General features: G+C 34.0%; 1 protein-coding gene across 2 annotated transcripts; it reads left to right on the top strand.

Moving 5' to 3' along the window:
• Positions 1–868: 868 nt before the first annotated feature.
• On the top strand, positions 869–25,061 carry LOC114327462 (keratin-associated protein 5-1). Of its 2 annotated transcripts, none has more exons than XM_028276091.2 (2): positions 869–1,061; positions 24,540–25,061. In XM_028276091.2, the coding sequence occupies exons 1-2, from the start codon at positions 1,005–1,007 to the stop codon at positions 25,011–25,013; spliced, it is 531 nt and encodes a 176-aa protein (XP_028131892.2). In that variant the 5' UTR covers positions 869–1,004; the 3' UTR covers positions 25,014–25,061. The 2 variants fall into 2 exon arrangements, with proteins under 2 accessions (XP_028131892.2, XP_028131893.1); XM_028276092.2 differs by lacking the exon at positions 24,540–25,061 and adding an exon at positions 23,898–24,302 and having other exon boundaries at positions 874–1,061.
• The last annotated feature ends 1,566 nt before the right edge of the window (positions 25,062–26,627 follow it).

Genomic DNA, 26,627 nt, shown 5'->3' with positions numbered 1-26,627 from the left:
TTCAAAAATATGCATTCTAAACCGGTAAAAATTGTTGAAATCATTAACTATGTTAACCTAAAGAAATTTTCGTGAGGATTACTACAAATTTTAATTTTTGTGGAAATGGCGTATGTTTTATTTTTCACTTTTTCCCAAAAAAATTGAAAGGGTTCTCTTATTTTCATCGTAACTTGCTTAATTTTGATGCTATTAACTTCTACCGGAGCTTATTTGATAGCTATTCCGAAGTACTTTGACAAGTGCTTAACAAGTTTTCCCGTTATGTACGCTTGAATACTTAGATTTGAGTACACGTCGAAAAAATATACATTCAACTACCCATAACTCACTTTGAAATAACACCAGCTTAGTTCTTTAAGTGGGGAGTATATTAAATTTTTTATTATCTTTAATTTTGGAAATAATAGCTTTTTTACAAAAGCTTAGTTTTTGATCAATACGTGAAAAACAGCTTTAAAACATGCATTTAAAAAAATAAAATCTTTGATATTTAATAACTCAAAAAGTATTGATTTATAATAACTTTACATAACAAATTTTGCTTAGAAGTTGTCACTCTATCGATGTCTGGTATTATTTTTAATAAAAAAATTTCACTCCCGAGAAGGGGTGGCATCCACCCACAGGGTAAAAGTGCAAGTTGGCATCATGTCACCTTTGTTCCTTGAAGTATCTTCTAACTACTCACCAATTTTCATGAAAATCGATGAAGGTTCAACGAAATCGCAGGTGAAAATCTTCAGTGACTCCACTATACAAAAATAATAGATATCTATACGTAAACCCCTGCATGACCTAAGCAACGCGGATATTGTTATCCTCCTGGATGTTTTACTAAAATATTACACAAAAATGCAGCCGACGAACGATTTTTATAAACATTAGACGTCAAGTTCAAGTTTATATTTATACAACAATCACACCTTTGATAACAAATGGTCAACATTATGCAACCTATAAAAAGAAGTAGTTTTATGATTGGAAAATATTAACCGAGCGAAATGATCAGTTCAAAGGTTCTTGTTGCTGCCATTTTGGTTGTCTTCGTTGTGTCTGTTGTAAGTAATATCTTATGTTGCTTATTTTTTACGTTTACAACGCAAAATATTATGTAGTTTAGGTTGAAAATTTATTTGTGGTAATATGTTTTTTGATTTTTTAAAAGAAATTGTAATAACCACAATTTCAGTTGAAAATAAGTTTATTTCGACGTTTCGATTTTAATTTCGGAAATCGTTCTCAAAATACAAGTTAAAAAATATTTGGAAATTTTAGATCGTTAATTACAAAGATGTTATTTATCCTCCTTTGTAGACTTTTCTACACTAAGATCTGAAAGATATTTTGTATATGTATTCTAACAGATCTGGGCTTCTAAAAAAACTACTATTATCCGTTTTGGATTTATGTTTTTATTTCGTAAACTTCTAAAAAGACCTTTTTTGATACTTATGCCATTTGCAAAGCAAACTCAAACAAACTTATCCTATAGTTTCAGAGAATATGTTTGGCACTTTCATCTGCAATTTCACATACTCTGTTTTAGATAATACAGAGGCTACCATTACACAAGTTTTTAAATCAGGTCATAGAAACAATATAGAAGACTATCGTCTTATAAGTATCCTTAATTCCCTGGCTAAAATATTTGAATCTATTCTCTATATGAATATACTGAAAAATTTTGAAAATGAATTTGCTCCATGACAACATGGTTTCTTGCCTGGGTTATCTACAGCTAGTAATCTGTGCATTCTCTTTAATTTTGCTAGTGAGGCAATAAATAATAAACTCCAATTATATTTAATAATGACTGACTGCTCAAAGGCATTTGATATGGTTGACCATGGCATTATTTTATCGAGCTTGAATAAGTTTGGTTTTTCGCATGATGCTTCTACATTTATAAAATCGTATTTGGAATCAAAGTTTCAACGAGTCAAAATATTGGTAGGTGTCTTTAAAATAAATTTAAAGCTACATCTGGTGTTCCCCAAGGGAGCAACTTGGGGCCTTTGTTTTTCTTAATTTTTATCAACTCACTACCACAATATTTTAAATTTTCTTCTAGTTTGATCTATGCTGATGAGTTTAAGCTTTTTAAAACTATCTTCTTCTTAACGTGCCCTATCAAGTCCCCTTGACGTTGGCGATTAACATGGCGAAACTGTATCTGTCTCGAGCTATTCTAAATAGGTGTTCTGCTTTCTTTATTCCTGTCCACTCCCGGATGCATATTTACAGATGCTTGCGTGTGTAGACACCAGGGTGTTGAAATCAGTTAGGGTTTGGAGAAACGGTACATTTACAGATGCTAGCGCGTGATGACACCACGGTGTTGAAACCAGTTAGGGTTTGGAAAAACAGTACGTTTACAGACGCTAGCGTGTGTTGACACTAGGGTGTTGAAATCAGTTAGGGTTTGTAAAAACAGTACATTTACAAATACTAACAGATTTGGACACCAGAGTGTTGAAACCAGCTAGCTTTTTTAGTGGTTATACATGCATAGATGCTAACGGCTATTGACTTTGATTTTATATACCTACTGTTGTGGAAAAATATTTAAGTGATTTAGGTATTAATAAATAATTAAACGTTGTTGGGATATAAACAATAATATATTAACACGAAAAACAACATAAAAAATAATGTTGTTCTGAAGCTATGTGCTTTTGGCATTTTTATAATTAACTATTTAGATGGGAAATAAGCCAAAATTAAATTAAAAAAAAATAATTTTATTAACGTTTCGACGCCCAAATCGGGTGTCGTTGTCAAAATACAAAATACGTACTACTAAATTAAACAAAAATGTTGTTGTTTAGTAAAAAATACTTTAAAATGTATAATATATGTATGAATTGCCAATATAAATGAGTCAGATTAAAAAAATTATTAGTAGAATTTTTTACTAAGCAACAACATTTTTGTTTAATATACAGGGTATTTGGTAAAGAAAGGGCCATAGCTTAACCTCCGGTTCCTGAGGTTAAAATAGGCCGATTTAAGCTAACTTACCTTAGTACAAAGTTTATAATAACCGAGATACAGGGTGTCAAATTTAAACTTTTTTTTTATTTATTATTGAATATTTCCTGACAGATATGAGATAACAACATGAAATTTGGTACGTGGGGTTTTTTGGGTCAAGAAAACTAAATTCCCTACCAAAAATTATGTATTGCCCAGAGGGCGCCACATACGCCTTTCAGCAATTATTTATTACGTTAAATGTTTTATCCCTCACTCTGTATAATTTTGACATTAAAATTTTTATTCTCCTATTAGTTTTACTTAAAAAAGCTATACTTCTTTCATCTCTCTAAACTCAACCGTTTTCGAGATGAACGCATTTTAAATCTGCGATACACCATCATTTTTAGCATAATATCATTGTAGTTACACCCGAAAAATAACTTAAAACCATAATAATTGTGCCAGTTCTCAAATTTATGGCATTGCATCGCAAATTCCATTTGAAGAAATTTGCGATACATTTTTGGATAATTTTATGGTTTTAAGTTATTTTTCTGGTGTAACTACAATGATATTATGCTAAAAATTATGTTGCACCGCAGATTTAAAATGCGTTTATCTCGTAAACAGTTGAGTTTAGGGAGATGAAAGAGGTATACCTTTTTTAAATAAAACTAATAGGGGAATACAAATTTTAATGTCAAAATTATACTGAGTGACGGATAAAAAAGATGGAACGTATTAAATGAGTGCTGAAAGGCGTATGTGGCGCCCTCTGGGCAACACATAACTTTTGGTAGGGAATTTAGTTTTCTCGTCCCGAAAAACCGCCACATACCAAATTTCGTGTTGATATCTCATGCCTGTCAGGAAATATTCAATAATAAATAAAAAAAAGTTTCACTTTGACACCCTGTATCTCGGTTATTATAAACTTTGTACTAAGGTAAGTTAGCTTAAATCGGCCTATTTTAACCTCAGGAACCTGAGGTTAAGCTATGGCCCATTCTTTACTAAACACCCTGTAGTAGTATTTTTTATTTTGACGACACCCGATTTGAGCATCGAAACGTTAATAAAATTAAATGTAGTAATGAAACACAGACTTACTCACAATCATTTAATTATATTGTATATTATATTATACAGAGAGAGTCTGTAAAGTGGAATAAATTCAATATCTCAAATACTAATTGTTTTTTTGGAAAATGCTCAGACCCGTCGATTAGTATTTCAAATTGTCCTTTTTGACATTCAATAATAATGTATACAGGGTGTCCCAATTTAGAGATATGACGTCATCGTCGATTTTCTTAAATGGCAACACTGTCATTTTGATAGCTAATTTGATAGGGTTTGTAAAGTTATACATAACTGCAAAATATCAAATTTTTATTCTCTACCATTTACAAGATAATAGAAAATAACAAAGTTATATCTGTAATTTGGAATATATTCAATAATTAAAATACTAGCTGTTTTTTTGAAAAATGCTCAGACCCGTCGATTAGTATATCAAATTGTCCTTTTTGACATATAATAATAATGTATACAGGGTGTCCCAATTTAGAGATATGACGTCATCGTTGATTTTCTTAAATGGCAACACTGTCATTTTGATAGCTATTTTGATAGGGTGTGTAAAGTTATACACAACTGCAAAATTTCAAATTTGTATTCTCTACCATTTAGATGATAATAAAAAATAACAAAGTTATGAAAAAGAAGTAATCAACTAATAATTGAATTTAATTATTTCAATACATTAAGCAAAAACTCATAATGTTGCCCTCAATTATTGTCAAATTGTCAATGGGCAACGTTATGAGCATTTGCTTAATTGAAATAAATAAATTCAATTATTATTTGATTACTTCTTGTTCTTCATAACTTTGTTATTTTTTATTATCTTGTAAATGGTAGGGAATAAAATTTTGAAATTTTTCAGATGTGTATAACTTTACACACGCTATCAAAATAGCTATCAAAATGATAATGTTGCCATTTAAGAAAATCAACGATGACGTCATATCTCTAAATTGGGACAACCTGTATAGATTATTATTATATGTCAAAAATGACAATTTGATATACTAATCGACGGGTATGAGCATTTTTCAAAAAAACAGTTAGTATTTTAATTATTGAATATATTCCAAATTACAGATATAACTTTGTTATTTTCTATTATCTTGTAAAGGGTAGAGAATAAAAATTTGATATTTTGCAGTTATGTATAACTTTACAAACCCTATCAAATTAGCTATCAAAATGACAGTGTTGCCATTTAAGAAAATCGACGATGACGTCATATCTCTAAATTGGGACACCCTGTATACATTTTTATTGAATGTCACAAAGGACAATTTGAAATACTAATCGACGGGTCTGAGCATTTTCCAAAAAAACAATTAGTATTTGAGATATTGAATTTATTCCACTTTACAGACTCTCTCTGTATATTTTTTTCAATTTAATGGTGGCTTATTTCCCATCTAAATAGTTAATTATAAAAATTCCACAAGCAAATAGCTTCAGATCAACATTATTTTTTATGTTGTTCTTTTGTGTTAATATATTATTGTTTATATCCCAACAACGTTTAAGTATTTACTAATACCTAAATCACTTAAATATTTTTCCACAGCAGTAGGTATATAAAATCAAAGTCAATAGCCGTTAGCATTTATGCATGTATATTAATTACTAAAAAAGCTAGCTAGATTCAACACTCTGGTGTCCAAATCTGCTAGTATTTGTAACTGTACTGTTTTTCCAAACCCTAACTGATTTCAACACCCTAGTGTCAACACACGCTAGCGTCTGTAAACGTACTGTTTTTCCAAACCCTAACTGATTTCAACACCGTGGTGTCAACACGCGCTAGCATGTGTAAATGTACTGTTTTTCCAAACCCTAACTGATTTCAACACCCTGGTGTCTACACACGCAAGCATCTGTAAATATGCCTCCCGGATATTCTTCAACCAAGAGGCCTGCTTTCTACCAATTCCTCTGCGTCCTTCGATTTTACCCATCATAATAAGTTGAAGAATATTATACCGGTCTCCCCTTACTACGTGTCCAAAATAGGCCATCTTTCTATATTTGATGTTATCAAGCAGCTCGCGGGTAGCATTTGCTCTCTTAAGGACTGCCACATTTGTCAGCATAGCCGTCCATGGTATTTTCAGAATACGTCTGTGCAGCCACATTTCAAAGGCCTCCAAACGGTTAATGGTGGATATTTTTAATGTCCATGCTTCGACACCATACAAGAGGACTGACCAAATGTAGCATTTAATCATAATCATGCGCTTTCGAAGTTGAAGTTGCAAGGTATCATTACAGAAGAATGACCTCATTTTTAAAAATGTCGTGCGGGCTATCTCGATTCTACATTTTATCTATTTATCTGGATCTAGTTGTTCAGTAATATGGCAACCAAGATATTTAAAACTGGGTACTCTTTGAATTATATGACCATCAACATATAAACGTGAATCTTGATGGGCCAAACGGCTAAATACCATGTATTTTGTTTTTGAACAGTTTATATTTATGCCAAACTCTCTTCCCACTGTGTCAATGGCATTTAAAAGGTGTTGTAATCCATTCATATCATCACTTAAAATAACTGTATCGTCTGCATATCTGATTGTATTTATCAGAATTCCATTAACCTTCACACCCCATTCCAAATTATGCAGCGCTTCCTTAAATATTCTATCTGAATACAAATTGAACAACAGTGGGGACAGTATACAACCCTGTCTGACACCTCTTTGTATTTTGCATATTTCTGTTGATTTTCCATTTATGCAAGCTGTCGCTGTTTGACGCCAGTATAATTTTTCTATGATTCGCACATCTTGACTATCAACTCCTTTATCCTTTAATATTTTAATTAATTTGTGATGTTGTACTCGATCAAAGGCCTTCTCATAGTCAATAAATACAGCAAAGACGTCTTTCCTTTGATGTCGGCATTTCTGCAATAACATATTTAAGCAAAGATTTAGATAAACAACTAATCTTAATTGAGCCGTAAAATACCGCAACCAAAATGTTGAGCAATATCTGCATTTATGAAACGTCTGAGAAATGTCAATTCTGTAAAAATAGCGCGGTGTAAATAGCGCAACGTAGGCTGTATTAAATTTGCAATATCTCTCTACTATCTTAGTGAGCGCGGTCGGCCGATACTTCTTCTTCCGATTGGTGATTTATCCCTTGATATTTTGACCACACGTGTCTCCCTATTCTGCTTATGTGGTTATTACATTCTTTTTTTAAGTAGTGCCCATTCGTTTATAAAATGTACGTTACATTGTCTTCTAATCCTCGTCTTTCCATCTCTCAGCGTATTTCCTGTAATTATTCTCAATACTCTCGTCTCTGTCGTTTCCAGTACCTAATATTTTATTTGCGTTGTGTTTGTATCGGGTATTAATTCTGATGCATTATTGGTATTACACTGGCATTATAAATTCTTGACTTCATCTCAGTGTTAATATATCGGTTGTGTTATTAAGACATCCTGTATATTTTTTTATTTTCTTTCTCACTTCTTTGTCCAGGTCTCCGTAGTTGGACAATGTAGTTCCAAGGTATTTTATTTCCATTACTTGTTCAATACTGATACCACAAATTTTTATTTTACATTTGATTGGCTCATTACTCATTACTATTGTTTCAGTTTTCTGAGATGAAATTGTCATATTGAATTCTTTTGCTCTTATGTTAAATCCGTTAACTAACCCTTGCAGACTATCCTTATCTTGGATTATCAATATTGCGTCGTCTGCGTAACAGAGTCTTTTTACTACTGTGTTTCCCATTGTGTATCCTCTTTCTTTGTTGACACTTTTAATGATTAAATTGAATAGCATGACTCATTGAGTCTCTCTGTCTCATTTCGCTGCAAATATCTATAAGTTCTGTAAGTTGTCCATCTATTCTGACTTCCAGTTTGTTATTTTGGTAGATGTTTCCAATTATGATATCTAGGGGACTTTTCTATTATACAGAACATGGATTACATCTTCGAGTCTTACTCTGTCAAATGCTTTCTTCAATTCAACCAGACTTAGAAATCATCATCATCAATGGTGCTACAGCCCTATGAAAGTGCGTCGACCTTCCCAAGTCTACTACGCCAAGCAGTCCTATCCATTGCCAACCGTTGCCAGTTTTGCTGCGCCTATTTTTCTCCCATCCTCAACTAGACCATCCTTCCATCTAAGTTTTGGCCTACCCATATTTCTACTTTCCACACATTGTGACATAAGGATTCTCCTAGGAGGGTTGTTCTGCTGTAATCTTGCTAGATGTCCTGCCCATCTTAGTCTTCCTATTCTTATAAGTGATGCTACGTCTTTACCACCAAATATATGGTTATACCTGTGGTACACCTCGTAATTGTACCTCCTCCTCAAAACACCATTTTCACAACTGCCACCGAATATTCCTGTCAGGATCCTTCGTTCAAATATAAGCAGAAGAATTTCATCTGCCTTGGAGATGGTCCATGTGTCCGATCCATATGCCAACACTGGTTGTATAAGGGTTTTGTGTATGGTTATTTTTGTTTTTTGGCTTAAGTTTCTGTTTCTCATAATATACACTCACCGGCACAAAATTCCGCCACCCAAAATTTTTGATTAAGTTTGACAATCTATAACTTTATTTTTACTCCGATTTTCAAGATTTTTGCATCAGTTTGTAGGTACATGTATTGATGTCGTTTGTTATTATTCCGGTAACAAAACATTTTTGCTTAGATGGCATTATACGGAGGTGAATGGAAACGTTGTTTTTCTCCTAACTTTAAAAAATTCTGTGGAAAAATTGGAGGGCTAATTTTATTTCATACTCCTTTTGTATTATCCTGGAGGTATTACTAAGATTTTGCTTTTTGAATTATGCGAATAATTCTTTTTTTTTGTAAGAGCTGTAAATAAAAACACTGATTTGAAAGTTTATTTATTTAAAAATATCAAACGCACTAAAATTAACAAAAAAAAAACAAAATTAACAACAAAACAAAACAATTCAATAGCGGGTATGTCCACCTCTTGCAGCAACGACTGCTCGCAATCTGTTTAGCATCGAATAAAGATGTGTTATCCTTGCCACGGGAATATCCCGATATTCCTCTACCAGGGCCATAACTGTACCAAATTTTCTGGAGGCGTAGGATGACGGCGAATAGCTTTTTTTTAATTCATCCCATAAATGCTCAATAGGATCGAGATCTGGGCTGCATGCGGGCCATTATAATCTTATCAATTCAACCTCTATTTTATGAGTCAATCAGTGTTTTTATTTACAAAAAATGTTACAGCTCTTACAAGAAAAGAGATATTCGGATAATTCAAAAAACAGAATTTTAGTGATGCCTCCGGGATAATATGACAGGACTATGAAACAAAATCAGCTATTCCATTTTTCCACAGAATTTTTTTAAGTTGGGAGAAAATACAACGCTTCCATTCACCCCTGTATAATGCCATGCAAGCAAAATTTTTTGTTACCGGAATCATAATAAACGATCCCAATACATGTACCTACAAACTGGTGCAAGAATCTTGAAAATCGGAGCACAAAAATAGTAAAGTTACAAATTGTCAAACTTAATCTAAATATGTGAATTTGTCAACAACCTCAAAGGTAGAATTATCAACCGTGAATTGGTGACACGACATGGATTACATCTTCAAGTCTTACTCTGTCAAATGCTTTCTTCAATTCAACCAGACTTAGAAATCATCATCATCAATGGTGCTACAGCCCTATGAAAGAGCCTCGACCTTCCCAAGTCTATTACGCCAGTCAGTACTATCCATTGCCAACCGTTGCCAGTTTGCTGCGCCTATTTTTCTCCCATCCTCATCTACACCATCCTACCATCTGAGTTTTGGCCTACACCTAATTCTACTTTCCACAGGTTGTGACACAAGGATTCTTCTAGGAGGGTTGTTCTGCTGTAATTTTGCTAGATGTCCTGCCCATCTTACAGCCAGTTTCCGAAACGTTATTCAAATCTCCGATCATCTAATCGGCTGTCAGATTTGATCAACTGTTAACCTGTGATGGGTTTCTCAAACGCCAATTATTGTAAAATTGCATGATCATAGATCATGTAATCGATGATCTGACATACGATTTGGTAGCGATACTGTCACAATTGGCTGTTATCCTTCAAAATTTCAATTATATTAACCTCTAAATCCAAACTTGTATCTTTAGATTCTAAAGGTGCATACTCTCTTACGTACTGTCACTTTTGTTTGGAGCAAGAATTGAACGAGAGCATTTTAAAAATGAGGCTAGGTAATGTGACGAGAGTTGGAGATATAAAACAGTTTATTTATGATCTATAATATTTTATAATCGTATTTTTATTTTTGGTCTATATATTTACTTTTATATTTATTTTTAATTTATTTACCGGCTGTTTTATTGTCTTCAAAGTTAGCTGCTATAATTTCTCACACGTTTTTCCTCTTATTTACATCGCTATAATCATTATGTTCTGCTTTTTAGAGCTCTGGTCTCTCAAAAAATAGCTCTATGAGTCTAGCATCCTTGTTATCTTACATTTTTAAAAGAAAAAAAATATAAATTATATAATCAAATATAAAAAATGTCCGAGATATCCATGTTCTGCAAGTTAAATAAATATTTTAAATTATTTCTTCCATAAAAAAATCTTATTTTTATTGAATAACATGATTTATATCATTTATATATGTGTTATTTGACAATTTTTTCCCGGTATTTTTTAATTACAGTAATTAAAAACTAAAAAACTCTTAACAGTCCGTTAATCGACGGATAGTCGCAGATTAGGTAACAGTCCATTTTTACCGCCGTTTGACAAGCGAAACTGGTTAATCGACCTTTCGGAGACTCAAAACACTCATGATCGGCTGTTAACTAACGATTAATCTTTTGTCAGGTGATCGACTGTTGTTAAAACTAGTTTGGTTGACGTTTCTGACGCATTTAATCTATTGTTAATCGTCGATTACATAATTTTTGAGATTATCATCCTTTCGGAAACCGGGCGTAGTCTTCCTATTCTTATAAGTGATGCTACGTCTTTACCACCAAATATATGTTTATATCTGTGGTACACCTCGTAGTTGTATCTCCTCCTCCAAACACCATTTTAACAGCTGCCACCGAATATTCCTCTCAGGATCTTTCGTTCAAATATAAGCAGAAGAATTTCATCTGCCTTGAACATGGTCCATGTCTCCGATCCATATGTCAACACTGGTTGCATAACGGTTTTGTATATGGTTATTTTTGTTTTTTGGCTTAAGTTTCTGCTTCTCATAATATATGTCTACTCAGTCCAAAATAGCATTTTTTGCTAGGATTATCCTTCGCTTATTTTCTTTCGGCATGCCGTTCTCCTTGGTGATCAGGGAGCCTAAGTATGTGAATTTGTCTACAACTTCAAAGGAAGAGTTATCAACCGTGAATTGGTGACATGAGATGGATTACATCTTCGAGTCTTACCAGTGCCGGTTTAACCTAACTTCGGGCCCTGGGCTCTGAATATTTAGGGGCCCCCTTAATTGCTATTCGTTGTCAGATTTTTGTACAAGAAAACACATTCATGTATTTATACCCTTAAAATTCATACACAATTTTTAGCAAACAAGAAGAATAGCAAACGTAAAAATATTCCAAAAAATATATTTAAAAATGTATAAAAAAAACAGAAAGTTACACAAAACAACACATGACAAACAAAAAAATATATTCTAAAAAATACATATGACAAAAATGAGATCACTTTTTTGCTTGACTAGGCATTAGCAATCTGTCAGATAATACTATCACAATTCAGTTGCTCCAGGTCTTTATTTTCTATAATGCAATATGCAATAGTGATATGCGTCTAGATTTTCTTGACCCAAAATTTGGCGTTAAATATATTTTTATTCTTTTTAAATACATATCTTTTTACTGATGTAACATCTTTGTAGCATATATCCTCGTCTTCGCAAAAAAATATTTTTGGCTTCTAGTTTAATTTCGCTTATTTCTTACGTCTCCAACAAATCTGAAAATAGATGTCATTATTTCTACTACAATTGACACGTTTAAGCCCAAAGTTTCTTCACTTTCAAGTATTGCTTTTGATTTTATTCTGCAGTGTCTTGGCTTCATTTTTAATTGCTAATTTTTCGTCTCTGTTATTATTTAACTGGAAAAAATAGATTAGATGAATCCCTAGTTTTTAACTAAAGCATTTACAGCGTCAAAAGTTTCTACAAGCTTTGATTTCATTACTTCCAAAAATCATTGCAAATTTGGTGAGACAGATAGCTAACTGAACCTTTTCATTTATTCGCATTTCGCTGTAAATGCTCAGCTAAGAAGTAGTCAAATTTAGCCAAGTATACAAGACAACTGTAATTTCCTTTATGACGACTCGTTAAATCCTCAATGCATCAACGGAAAGCTAGTCCTTGAGAAGCAAGTCATTTAGTAGTGACGACAATTCTTCTTACTGACTTGACGTAGGACGTTTATCCAATAGTTAGCTATTTTACTTGCTCTTTCAAGACAGCGTCTATAACTCCAATCAATGATGATCTTGTTATTAATGTAACCGTAGAGTTCAGATGAAATTTACTTTCTTCGTGAGATTTGAGCAAAATATTCAAATATTTCCAGTGGGTCCATCAAAACTCAGTTAAACTATTTTTTCAATTAAAAATAATTTGCACGGGTAACAATAAACAGCTTTAACAGTTTCTCCAATCAGTTCAGCCAATCTCTCTTTTCTTTGCCTCCATTGAGTTTTCCTCTATAAAAGTTGCTACGCAGATTATTTCCCAGGCGCCCAGTGCATAAACCGGCACTGAGTCTTACTCTGTCAGATGCTTCCTTCAAGTCAATCAGACTTAGAAATTCTGGTCTATTATACTCTAGTGATTTCTCAGTTCTCAGTAATTTGCTTTATGACGAATATTGCATCTGTACATGATCTTTCAATACGAAAACCCTGTTGTCAATCTGCTAAACTTATCCTCTGATTCATTAATTCTTGTAGAATTTTAGTTATAAGTTTTAGGATAGTATTTAACAAGTTAATACCTCTGAAGTTTTCTGGCTGCTTCTTATCTCCTTTTTAAATACTAGAATTAGTTCGCTCTTTCTCCATTCTTCCGGTATTTTATTGTGTTTAATGATTTTGTTAATTAATGTTGTTAATTAATCTGTCATTGCTGCTTCACAATATTTCAGTAATTTGTTTGGTATTCCATAACCTGCAGCTTTTCTGTTCTTCAGCTTTTCAAGTGTTTTTCAAACTTCCTGTGTACTTATATTAACATCTTCATTTGTGATAATTTATGGTGTTTCCGGTTCTACCGTCATTTGTTCTTCCCCTGCTGTTCAGTATTCTGGAAGTTAAAATATCTTTTTGCTTGCGTTGAACTGGAATATTTGATCAGTAGTCTCCTCATCATTCTATAAAAGTTTGTCAGGTAGTGATAACACTCTAATTGTAAGCTTGCTATTTCCATCGGCTGTGATCCTGTATCAGATAGGTGGCTTTAGGTATGAAGGGATTTTCCCACTAGAATCTTTTACGATTTTGGGTTTTGGAAGAGCGTAGAACGATTCTGGTCCGATAGCTGGAGTAGGTACCTAATACTCTTTATTTGGTAAGGCTATTAGGAATCTGATTACCAGCAAAGTCTTTGAGAGGACTTAATACTTAGTTACGGAAAACTCCCCTTAACCCTTAGTCTAGTAGATAATTTGTTAAGCATTTTTTTATTATCAATCATAGTTGTCATTTTTGATGAGCTATATTTTGCTTAATCTGCTTATCTGTGTCTTGCTTGTCGTTATTTTGCTTATCTAGTAATGACAGGTTTATTTTTAATTACTTATTTCCTTTGGATTAAAATTTTTGCATACTGTATCTATTAGCCAAGCCGCACACCAAAGAAACATGAAACGAAAAACATGTTTCATGAAAAGAAAACACTGCTAAAAAAATCTCAAAGTCCGCCTACTAATGAAAAGAGTGTGATTCATGCTCATGACACATTTTTATTTTCGGAGAGTCTCATAAATGGCCGGATATATATTTGTTTAGCAGTGGTTTATTTACATGAAACGTTTTCCATGAAACGTAATTTACGTTTCATGTTTCTTTGATGTGCGGCCGGGCTTATAGTCTAAGATCCCACTACAAAATTACTACGTCCATACCATAGTTAATTAAAATCACACTTTTATATAAATTAAGGAATAGGAGAATACATTTTATAACAGATGGCTCGTCAAAAAGTGGCTGCAATTAGTTTTAATTGAATTAATATTAATTCATTAAAAAAAACCGTTCATGACGTTGATGCATGTTTTTTTATATTAAAATAAAGCTAATACGATGGTATAACGTTACCTTTGAGAAAATGGCCGCAAATTAGGGTTATCAGGTGTTAAAAACGCAAGGGATCAGAGATAAAGTGAAAGAGAGCTAGCGCGCAACGCCATTGGTTTGACAATGTTGATAACATTTTAATAAATTTAAATATCTAACTTGTCATTTTTCTTAAAAAATGTTAATTCAAATTGATTGTATTTATAAGACGTTTTAAGTTATCTGTGCTGATATAAGCGAAAAATAGTTGAGTTTTATATAAACTAAATATAAATTGATAATTTGTAATGTATTAAAGGATTAAAGGATTAATTCTATCAGTCCATCGATAACAGTGACAGGTTAATCTCTTAACACACATTGACTTCAGATAACAGACTTATTAGAAATTGTTTTTAATAAACCTGTTTTCAGAAAAATATTGTTACTATTCTTAGCTGATTAACCCATGATATGTTTATCTACTTATAATTTTTTTTATTTTCCATTATTTTTTGAAAATGGAAGAATAAGTGATCATTTTTATCTCATATGTATTACTAGTTGTTTCCATTATACAGGGTGTAATAAAAATACAGGTCATAAATTTAATCGCGTATTCTGGGACCAAAAATAGTTCGATTGAACCTAACTTACCTTAGTACAAATGTGCACGGAAAAAAAGTTACAGCCCTTTGAAGTTACAAAATTAAAATCGATTTTTTCCAATATATCGAAAACTATTAGAGATTTTTTATAAAAAATGGACATGTGGCATTGTTATGGCAGTATTATTTTAAGAAAAAATTTTAATGAAATTTGGACCCCACATAAAAATTTTATGGGGGTTTGTTTCCTTTAAACCCCCCCAAACTTTTGTGTACGTTTCAATTTAATTATTATTGTAGCGCCGTTAGTTAAACACAAGTCTTTAAAAACTTTTTCTTCTCTTAGTACTTTTTCCAAAAGTCAGTTTTTATCGAGATATTTGAATATTTGTCAAATCCACCACATATTTGTATATGGTAAAGTACGATTATGGAGACTTGGTAATAATATGAAAATTTATTTATGATTTACATTTTTAGGTATATTTTGAACCATATTAAAAAAGAAGCCACATCTCGATAAAAGATGCTTCATCAAAAAAATACAAAGAGGCAAAAAAGTTTTAAAAACACTGTGTTTAACTAATGGTACCGCAGTAATAGTTTAATTGGAACGTACACAACCATTTGGGGGGTTTAAAGGAACAAAACCCTCATAAAATTGTTATGTAAACATATTAAAAAAGAAGCCGCAACTCGATAAAAACTGCCTTATCGAAAAAATACTGAGAGGCAAAAAAGTTTTAAAAATATTTAATTTAACTAATGGCACAAGAATAATAATTTATTTGAAACGGACACAAAAGTTTGGGGGGGTTTAAGGGAACAAAACCCCAATAAATTTTTTATGGGGTGCACAAATTTCACTATAATTTTTCTTTAAAATGTTCTTGCCATAAGAATGCCACATGTCCATTTTCAACAAAAAATCTCTAATAGTTTTCGACATATTCGAAAAAATCGATTTTCATTTTGTAACTTTAAAGGGCTGTAACTTTTTGTGTGTGCATATTTGTACTAAGGTAAGTTAGGTTCATTCGAACTATTCTTGGTCCCAGAATATGTGGTTTAATTTATGACCTGTATTTTTGTTACACCCTGTATACGTGTACACAGAGTGAACCAAAAGTTTGAAAATGCCTAATTATCTCTTAAATATTTCAAATTTTATCCCTGCAGTGTTGCCAGATTTCCATTTTTCTAATATCACTATTGACTTTGGTTTTTCAAATACAACATTCTGTATATTGCATTAATATTAGAATTCTCAGTTTAATACTAGTACGCAGAGGCGGCTTTACCTATTGTGCAAGGTGTGCGGTGCAAATGGGCGCCGGGATGTTGGGGACGCCAAGCTCCAAAGAGCGGGTCCTTTACTTTGTTTCAACATAAAATATGATTTTTTTTAATTATGAGGCGGAAGATGAATCAGTAACTGACGCTTCTACCTCTTCTTCTTCTTCTTCTTCTTCTTCAGATGCAAATCCACTAATGGATGTTAGCGATCATATTTTCCATTAACTCTCTGTTTCTTGCAATATGTATCAGAGATTGTATGTCGTCCATTGCCTTATGTTTCGGAGCCAGGACATTTTCTTGCGTCGTATTCCTCTCTTGCCTTCAATTTTACCCTGGATTATAAGTTGAAGGAACTGGTATTTTTTGTTTCGCATGATGTGACCCAAATACGCCGTTTTTCTTTTCTTGATGTTTTAGAAAAGCTGGTGTTCTTGATCGATTTTGTTAAGGACATCTACATTTGTAACTTTCGCCGTCCATGGTATCTTTAGGATACGGCAATAAAGCCACATTTCGAAGGCTCCTAATCTGTTTACATCCCTCGTAGTCTCAGTGTAAGATCGAACTCTGAACAGGTCAGTACCTTCCTGAATTTTACGAAAGCTTGTCGAGCTTGCTCAATGCGACATTTTACTTCCCTGTCCGATGCTCAGTCTTTAAAAAGCTATGTTCCCAGGTACCTATTTAAATTTTCTCACTCTTTCAATGGACTTAGTATTCAGTGTTATGCTGAAATTTTCAAATGCATCCAAGTTTCTGGAGATGATCATGAATTTGGTCTTTTTGGTATTAATCTCTAATCCCATTCGCTTACTGTATTCTCCGATTATACTGACAAGTTGTTGAAGATCTGCTATGTTGTCACACATTAAGACAGCATCATGAGCATATCGTATGTTGTCGATCAATACCTCATTCACTTTGATTCCCATCTCAGTATTTGGTTCAGTAACTGACGCGAAAATACATTTTAAAGTAAATTTTTACTATTACCTATTAGCACTTTTATAGCAAAATAATGACACTTTTTCGTTACTCCAAAAATTAAAACCCTAGAAATATTTAGAGTTAGATACAAAAAGAGCATATTGTTCTAATTTAGAAAATAAATTGTGTCATGTTAGCTCTTCAGACGTACATAGATAGGTTTGAGCTCTTTAATGAAATAGAATTATTACCAATTTTTATCGATGATTCTACTACACCTTTGGATATTTTAAATTCTTCTTCTTTAAGTGCCATCTTCGCGACGGAGGTAGGCAACCATCATAGCTATTCGGATTTTAGAGACGGCTGCTCTGAAAAGTTCATTTGATGTACATCCGTACCATTCTCTCAGGTTGCATAGCCACGATATTCTGCGTCTTCCTATGCTTCTTTTTCCTTGAATCTTTCTTTGTATAATCAATTGGAGCAAGTTGTATCTCTCTCCACCTGTAACATGTCCGAGATATTCCAATTTTCTTGTTTTGATGGTATTTAAGATTTCTATTTCTTTATTCATCTTTCTCAGAACCTCTTTGTTTGTGACGTGTTCTGTCCACGATATTTTCAGAATTCTTCTGTACACCCACAGCTCGAATGATTCTAGTTTTTCATTGATGCAGAATTCATGGTCCAGCTTCATTTTAAATTACTTGTATACAAATAAATTACATTCAGTGTTCCCAAATTTGTTCACTGCTCTTAGAATTTACCTCACATTGCCAGTGACAATAGCGCATAGTGAAAGATCATCTTCTAAATTGCAAATAATTAAAAATTATCTAAGGTCAACATTGTCGCAAAGTCGATTGACAAATTTATCACTAGTAAGTATTGAACATGAAATAAAAATTGAAGTAAGTGATATTATTTTAAGATTTTGGTAATGCAAAATTACGAAAAGTATCTTTTTTTAATTATATGTCGTAGTAAGTGCCTATGTGCGTCCTTTAATAATTCGTTAATAAATTATTATTTTTTTAAATAATCACAAACTTGTCCTTTTTTATTCATCTAACCAATTCCTTCCTAAAAGTACTATTTACTCGTGTACTCGTGTACCTGTCAAATTTCCTCAACCAATTTTCCTTTATACCTCATAGATAAAAAATTCATTTTTAATTAAATATTTTTAACAGATTTTGGTAGGTTGTTCTGACGCCGTGAATACATATTAGCTATCGACATCATTTAATATTGCACTATTTGCATCTGGATTTTTGTTTACATTATAAGCGTACCTAATACCCTCTAATATTCTATGTACTATTAGTACAGGTACGAGGCGTGATATTTGATCTAGCCACAAAAGTTTTAAGTAAATAATCCATTCTGATAGAAATGTTCAATCAGTTCGTTGTCGTGGTTTCTTGTTCGACTTTCATGGTTGGTCGCTGCCAGCGGTATTTCGTCTCTTACGAAGGAAATATTCAGATAATTGTGAATTGTGAGATTACTGGGGTTTATAATATATACATATTATGTAAGAGATGGTCGATCGGATAGCTCAGTGCGACTAGCGGCTGACCCACACTTCACTCCGCCGGAGGTATGTGAGTTCAAGCCCAGCCCAGGCCATCGGAAAAACAAAAAGGCTAACGCGTCAGTATAAAATTCTAAATATGAATCTGGCGCTTAGACTGGAATATGCGGGCATCTGATCGACCTATGAGGGAGCAGTACGGCAAGGGATAAGGGCTTGCGGCTCGGTGATACTCCCACATAGATCCCTACCGAAGGGCGTTGACGCCTAAGAACGGTTTATACATTTACATGTAAGAGATGAGATACAACTGGCAGCGACCAACCATGAAAGTCGAACAAGAAACTACGACAATGAACTGATGGATCTCTACCAGCGTCAAGAGTGGACCAACAATCAGAAGACTCCAGCGAACGTGTCCACAAGATGTGATACAACAGTGAAATAAACCTATAGATAAGGCGAAGCCTCGTGGGATGCTTCTCTTTCCTTCTTTAAAATTTCATTCGAATTTACTTAACGAAATTCTTAGTTGTTTGTAATAAATAAAAGTTCACAAGGAAAAAAATAATAATGTTGAGGTAATTCAGTAAATATCTTCTTCTTCTTATGCCACTCCTATCGGAGATTAGAAATCATCAAGGCTACCCTGACCTTGTTTACCCTGACCTAAAAAGTTTATTAGTGGTGCAGCCAAACCACTCTCTCAAATTCCGCAATCATGACATTCTTCTACGGCCTGAATTCCGTTTTCCTTCTATTTTTCCTTGCATTATATTTTGAAGTAATGCGTATTTACGACCTCTCATCAGGTGACCCAAATACTCGAGTTTTCTTCGTTTTATCGTTAACAAAATTTCTGGGTCTCTTCCTATCCTTCGTATTATTCAAGATTTGTGATTTTTTCAACCCAACTCATCTTCAGCATTAGACGGTAGCACCACATCTCGAAACTTTCAATATTTTTTATGTTGTTCTGTTTGAGAGTCCAGGCCTCTACACCGTATAATAGCGTCTTAAATACGTAGCCTCTTAGCATTCTTAATCGTAGAGGGATGCTTATATCTCTGTTGCAGAATAATTTTCTCATCTTTATGAAGGTGGCCCTGGCAATTTCGATACGTCTTGTTATTTCATTGTTTTGGTCTCCAGCTTCGTTTATTTAAGTTCCCAAGTATTTGTAACTTGATACTTTTTCAATTTGAATGCCGCTTATGCTAATATGTGCTGGTTGTGTCATGATTTTATACCAGATTTTACACCCTGAAGACCATATACTTGGTTTTTTTGATATTAATGTTTATGCCATAATTGTTGCAAGCAATATTTATGTTTGTAAGTAATCGTTGTAATTCTTTTACTGTTCTTGCAACTAGTACAGTGTCGTCCGCGTATCGAATATTATTTACAACCTCTCCATTGGTTACGATTCCTTCATTTGCTTGCAAAAGGGCTTCATGACAGATGCTTTCACTATATACATTAAATAGCAGTGGTGACAAAATGCATCCCTGTCTTACTCCCCTACGTATTTCTATTGCTTTTGATATCTCATTTTCTATTTTGATGTTAGCTTTCTGATTCCAATATAAGTTGAGAATTATTCGCAGATCTTTATTATCTATGTCTTTTCTTTCAAGAATGTCTCTTAGCCTATCGTGGCGTACTCTGTCAAACGCTTTTTCAAAATCGATAAAACATGCATGTACTTCTTGATTAACGTCTAGGCATCTTTGTGTAAGAGCATTCAAACCGAAGAGAGCTTCTCGAGTACCTAGTCCTTTTCTGAACCCCATCTGTGTATTACTAATATCTGACTCCAACTTTTGATAAACTCGGTTGTGGATGATTTTTAGAAATAACTTTAGTATATGGCTCATTAACGATATTGTCCGATGTTCTGAACATTATTTTGCATTGGATTTCTTTGGCAGTGTAACGAATGTAGACAGCAGCCACTTTTGATGTATAATACCAGTATTGTATACTGTGTTAAATAAGTGCAATATTATATCTATTGATTCATCATTCAAGAGCTTTAGTAATTCAGTAGGAACCTCATCGGGTCCATTTGCCTTTCCAGTTTTGGAATTTCTAAGTGCCATTTCTACTTCACATTTTAGGATTTCAGGTCCCGTTTCACCATTTACCTGGACAATGTTATTTCTGTTGTCCTCAAACAATTCTCTTATGTATTCACTCCATCTATTAATTTTTTCTGTTAAGTCTATAGTAATATTTCCGTCTTTGTCCTTAAGCAAACTTATTTGATGTCTTCTTTGGGTTCCTGTAAGTTCTTTTACTTTTTTATGTATATTGAATGTGTCATACTTTCTTTCATAGTCTTCCATTTCTACACATTGTTCTTTAATCCATGATTCTTTGGCCTTCTTTATTATTTGCTTTATGTTCTTATCAACCTGTCTGTATTTTTCTGAATTATTCTTCAATTTGCGTCTTTCATCCATTAGTTCTAGTATGTCTGGTGTCATCCACACCTTATGTTTCTTTGTAGATTTGGTTAGGTGTTTCTTTCCCGTAGTTCTTATTATAATGTTTATATACTTCAGTTTTTCATTTATGTTGTCTGTTCTGCGGATTTGGTTTTCTGCTACACTGAGGCTGCTGTTGATTTCCTCTCGCACTGTTTGTCGTCGGTGTTCACTTTTAAGCTGGCTTAAGTCTAACGCTGGGATGATTGTCAGTAAATATAGAATGCTGTAATTTGGATATTAATTCATTAGACTATAGCTTAACGGTTATTGAATAGTTTTGTAAAATAAATCGTATTCATAGCTAAAGCTGGCAGTTGTTTTATTTGCTTTTAAAAGGTGACGCTACAAAAAATTTTAAAGCGCATTTGAGGAAATTGGAAGAGTAAAAGATGGCATTCGAACAGATAGACCAAAAACTGTTATAAATTACAATATAACTTTAGATTTAATGTAGAGTTTCGCTGAACATCCATACACATCGTCACGCAGAACTGCACAAATACGTGATGTAAGTCATTCTTCAGTCTTGTGTGTATTACATAAGAATTCCATTAAACTCCCCAAATCAACTCCATATTCAACAGTATGATATCGTAGAAAATACAAAGCATCTGATATGTGTTTTGATGCCAAGTGGTAAATTGTGACTTTTGAAAAGAGATCTTGTTTTTCCTGTGCATTGTTTTATTTCAGTAGAGTATTCCCATTAACGGTTTATGTATGTTGGTACTAAGGTATGTGTAATTGTTTACTTCGTCAATTGATTTTTGGTTAACTAAAAGCCGTGTATTTAATATTTCGCGTAACTGACTACCAGGTACTTTTTTTATTAGGATCAATCCCATGCTGTCCCTCTACATGTATCTGATATGCGTGACATTATTCTTTGCAGACCATCTAATCTATCTTCAAAAACTACTGCTTCATCGGCATATCTAATGTTATTTAGACGCACATATATAGGAAAGTACTAATACGCCTTCCTATAGTTCTCTCACTGCTGGCTTGACGATATGTTCAGAGGACATATTAAATAACACCGGTGACAGAATGCGCTCTTGTCTCACTCCTCTATCTATGGAGATTGTCTCTGTCAACCGGTCATCCACTTTAATGTTGGTAGTTTGGTTGTAATATAAATTATATATGATTCTGAATTCTTTATCGTCTGAGCCCGTTTAGATGATAAAGAAACCTACCTAATCGTGGAATTCAAATTGTGTTAAAGACACTCTTGTTCTTCGCATTTTTTATATATATTCTGCTCTGTACCCCTTTTAAAACGTTTTGAGAGGTTCATTGCTAATTATTCTGTAGTATTCGCATGTTTTTGCATTTAATGTTTTGGGTATGGTTACGAAGGTCGACTTTAACCAGTATTGGGAGATTTTCCAGTTACATATCATCATTATATTTGACGTTATCCCTATGTGGGGTGGGCTTCCCTAATTGCATTTCTCCATAAGTTTCTATCTTGGGTCATATCAACATCAATCCCCTTTACCGACATTCTTCTCCTCGTCCTTGGTCCTCGTCTCCTACTTCTTCCAGGTACCAGCAGTTCAGCAATTCTTCGTATTGGGTGATTAACGTCTTGACGTTGAACATGACCAAACCATCTAAACGTGTGCTCCCTCATTTTGACATCAATTGGTGTCACTCCTAGACTTCCCTTAATATACGCATTCCTAATTTTATCTTTTTTTGTTACTCCACTCATCAATCTAAGCATCCTCATTTCTGCCACATGCATTCGTTGTTTCTCTTTGTTTTTAACTGCCTAACGTTCAATTCCATATATCATAGCCGGTTTTTGGCTATTTTATAGAATTTCCCTTCAGCTTCATTGGAATTTTTCTGTCACACAACACACCACTCTCTTCTTTCCATTTCATCCATCTAACCCTAATTCTATTGCATGCATCTCCATATATTTCCCCATTACTCTGTAATATCGGTCCCAATTTTCCAGTTACATATATTTTGTTAAATATAGTTGTTATTCATTTTATTCCCTGTTCATCCATAAGTTTTAGGAGTTATACACAAAACTTGTCAAGCCCTACAGCTTTACCATCTTTAATTTTTTAATAGGTGACGTGACTTCTTCGATGGTAGTCGGGGTTCCTATTTGGCATTCCGCGCCTTCAATGGTATTCTGCCCTTCATATGCAAAAGTTTCTTCCTTATATTTCTTTCAAGTGTCTAGTGTTTCTTCCACACTTAATAAGGGGTTTATTCCCAACAATCCATTTGATAAAATCTAAGACTCTACAAGCAAACCGTAAGAGAACAAACCGTAAGTTATCATATTCTTATGGTATTAATATCGATCACGATATATCATTTTCTTCCATACCACTCATCAACCACACCTCGGCAACATTTGGATGTAATAAAGATGCGCAGCATTGATTAATGTTAGCTGGTGATTACAATATTTTGTATTGCATTTGCTACCTAGATAGCTCAGGGATGAGTTGGTTTTTAATGCCAAATGATGTGGTTTCCATTTCCACTACAAAACCAAAGAGCATTGGGAATTGTTATCCAAAGATATATTTGAACTCTTAGATGTTTATTTATTTTTTATTGTTTTTAAACCATAAAACACTCTTTACCTATTATTTGTTTGTAATTTCCAGCAATGCACAAAGTTTAGAGGAGGTTGCTGTCCAGGGGAATGTGGACGCTGCGGTGATTGCTCAGAATGCGACTGCTACGACCGATGTGGTTGTGATAATTATCGTGGAGGAGGCTATTTCGGAAGAGGCCATTGCGGAAGAGGTCATTGCGGAGGAGGCCATTGCGGAGGAGGCCATTGCTGCCCAATACCTATTGTTCTCTCACCTACAGTTGGATTGCTTACTAAGATGAAAGCTAAGTTTTTGTCCAAATTCCACGATTTTGATGACTGTGGTTGTGGTTACGGTGGCGGGTACGGTCCATGGATGCACGGGAAATTTGGAAAGTTTGGGGGTGGTTGCGGTTGTTGTTAATTGTTGTGTGATAAAATGTAAAATCGGTTCGGTAATATAGCATTAAAAGAACTCTTTTACTTTTATTTTTTCCAACTAGTTATGTTCCTACTATATACCTACATTTGCAATACATTTAAAATTACTGTTACACTTTTATGGTAGTTTGTACTTGATATTAGTTTAGACATGAGATGAATATTTAAAATATTAAATCTGTATGTTAGAAATTGGTAAAATCCATATTCTAACTGTATAATGAAAAGTAATGTCATCATATTTTAATTAATCCTTTGGTGCTCTTTACAGCAATCCTTCAGGATAGAACCCTACCATTCAGGCTGCGACTGCAGATGTGATCGTTATTATGATGGTTGCGGTAGCTCCTGTTGTAATTCTGGATGTGATTCCTGCTGCGACCGCAAAGACACAATTAATATTCATCTGTCACCAGTAATAGAAAAATTTAATAGGTTGAAATCGTGTTGTGGTGGAGGTGGTTGCGGATGTGATAGCTGTGGTTATGGAGATTGTGGACATGGAGGTTGTGGATATGGAGGATGTGGCTATGAAGGATGTGGTTATGGAGGATACGGTTATGGAGGATGTGGAGAATGCGGTGGAGGATGCGGTGGAGGATGCTGTGGAGGATGCGAGGGAGGTTGCGGTGGAGGATACGGTCATGGACATGGATGTGGATGTGGTAAAAAAGGAAAATGGCTACGCAGTCCCTTTTTATGGAAGAAAATTCATAAAATTAATAGATATTATGGATGCATGTAACTTTTTTGCATGTTTGAATTTGTTGCATTATAAATTTTAAGTTAAATATTTTTATTTGTTTTTGTTTCCTTATTATTTTTCTACATCTAGTGCGTTCAAGATATCAAGGGACGTCTTGTTCCTTACTATTAAGATGAAATATTAATTTTTATAAGAATATCGATTTAAGATAATTTAAAAGTATGATATAGTGGGTGTTTACCAATTATTTCCTAGGATTGTGCTTCGCGTAATTGTGCATTCGAGTTTTGTATAAAGTATAGAGGTCCAAGTGCAACCATAAACGCTACCAAACTTCAGAGATTAGATGGGTTGGTCATGTAGTGAGAATGGAGGCCGAAAGATTTCTGAAAAGAGCCCTAGGTGGTAAATGTACAGCGCAAGACTAAAAAGAAGGGCTCGGAGAAGGTGGGACGATGAATTAGCTGACGCACAAATTCTGCTAGACGTAAGGATCTGGAGAAGATCGGCGCTGACCGGCAAGGTTGGAAGTATAGTTACGGGGAGGCCAAGGCTCGATGTGGGCTGTAGCTCCATTGGAGTAGGAGAAAAAGAGAGAGGGTTTTTACTTTCTTTTCTCCCGGATTATCATCAGCAGTGATACCGTGAAAGAAGACAAAAACGATGGTCATCAGCAAGCACCAAAACAGAAGGATGAAAGTCAATGTCTACGGAACAGATCTGGAAAGAATAACAAGAATATCGTACCTTGGAGGTAATCTTGATAAAACCGGGACCACTCACTAGAGATAAAGCTGGAAAGGACTCACACGCCTGGAAAAGGCATGTACAGTGTTTTACAAAATGCAAAAATTTTTATGTAACCGCCAGCTGGGTATCTCATTAAGAACTTGAATAATTAAGTGCTATGTTTTCTTTACCTTGCTCTATGGTGTTGAGGCCTGGACAATGACAGAAGCGACACAAAAAGAATCCAAGCATTCGAACTCTTGCGTTACCGAAAAATGCTCAGAATATCCTACATGAGCCGTACAACAAATGCGGAAGTCTTGCGGATGAAAAACAAGGACAGAGAGCGTATGCTTATAATAAAAGAAGGGAAAACACAATATTTTGGTCACATCGTAAGAAATCAAAAGTATGAACTACTCCAACTTATAGTCGAAGGAAAAATCAATAGCACGAAGAAACCAGGAAGAAGAAGCAACTCTTGGCTAAAAAACCTGCGACAATGGACGAATATGACCTCCATAGAACTATTCAGGGCGGCTGCAAATATTATTAAGTGGGCAAATGTAATGACCAACGTCCTTGAGGATGAGGCACCGTAAGAAGAAGAAGAACAAATTCCGAAAATAACGTTAGGTTTTTTATGTTATGATTTATCATCAAAGCCGTTAAATCTACGCGTCTCTAATCCGTTCTGATTCTACATGTTGTCTTCCAGCCTGTTATTTTCATTATTTTTATGTACTTGTTTATCTAGTTCCAGCACTTTTTCCTGGATCTTCCTCTGTTTGATGAAGGCCAATTAGTGACTTTTTTATTATCTCTTGTCTTCTTATTATAGGTAGTTTACTGTGGTTGCTCTCCAACTTCTTGTTTTATTCCTTTATTGATTTTCATTCTGGTTTCTTCGTAGTTAATTCTGTT

This window comes from Diabrotica virgifera, chromosome 4 (assembly GCF_917563875.1).
Source record: "Diabrotica virgifera virgifera chromosome 4, PGI_DIABVI_V3a".
In the NCBI taxonomy this organism is placed as follows: Eukaryota; Metazoa; Arthropoda; class Insecta; order Coleoptera; family Chrysomelidae; genus Diabrotica; species Diabrotica virgifera.
The sequence above is the reverse complement of the archived record's forward strand: the minus strand, read 5'-3'. Positions and strand labels throughout refer to the sequence as shown.

Coding starts and splice junctions, on each gene's coding strand:
- LOC114327462 (XM_028276091.2), top strand. CDS start 1,005: ATGATCAGTTCAAAGGTTCTTGTTGCTGCCATTTTGGTTGTCTTCGTT. Junction 1,062..24,539: donor TTGTCTTCGTTGTGTCTGTT/GTAAGTAATATC, acceptor TGCTCTTTACAG/CAATCCTTCAGGATAGAACC.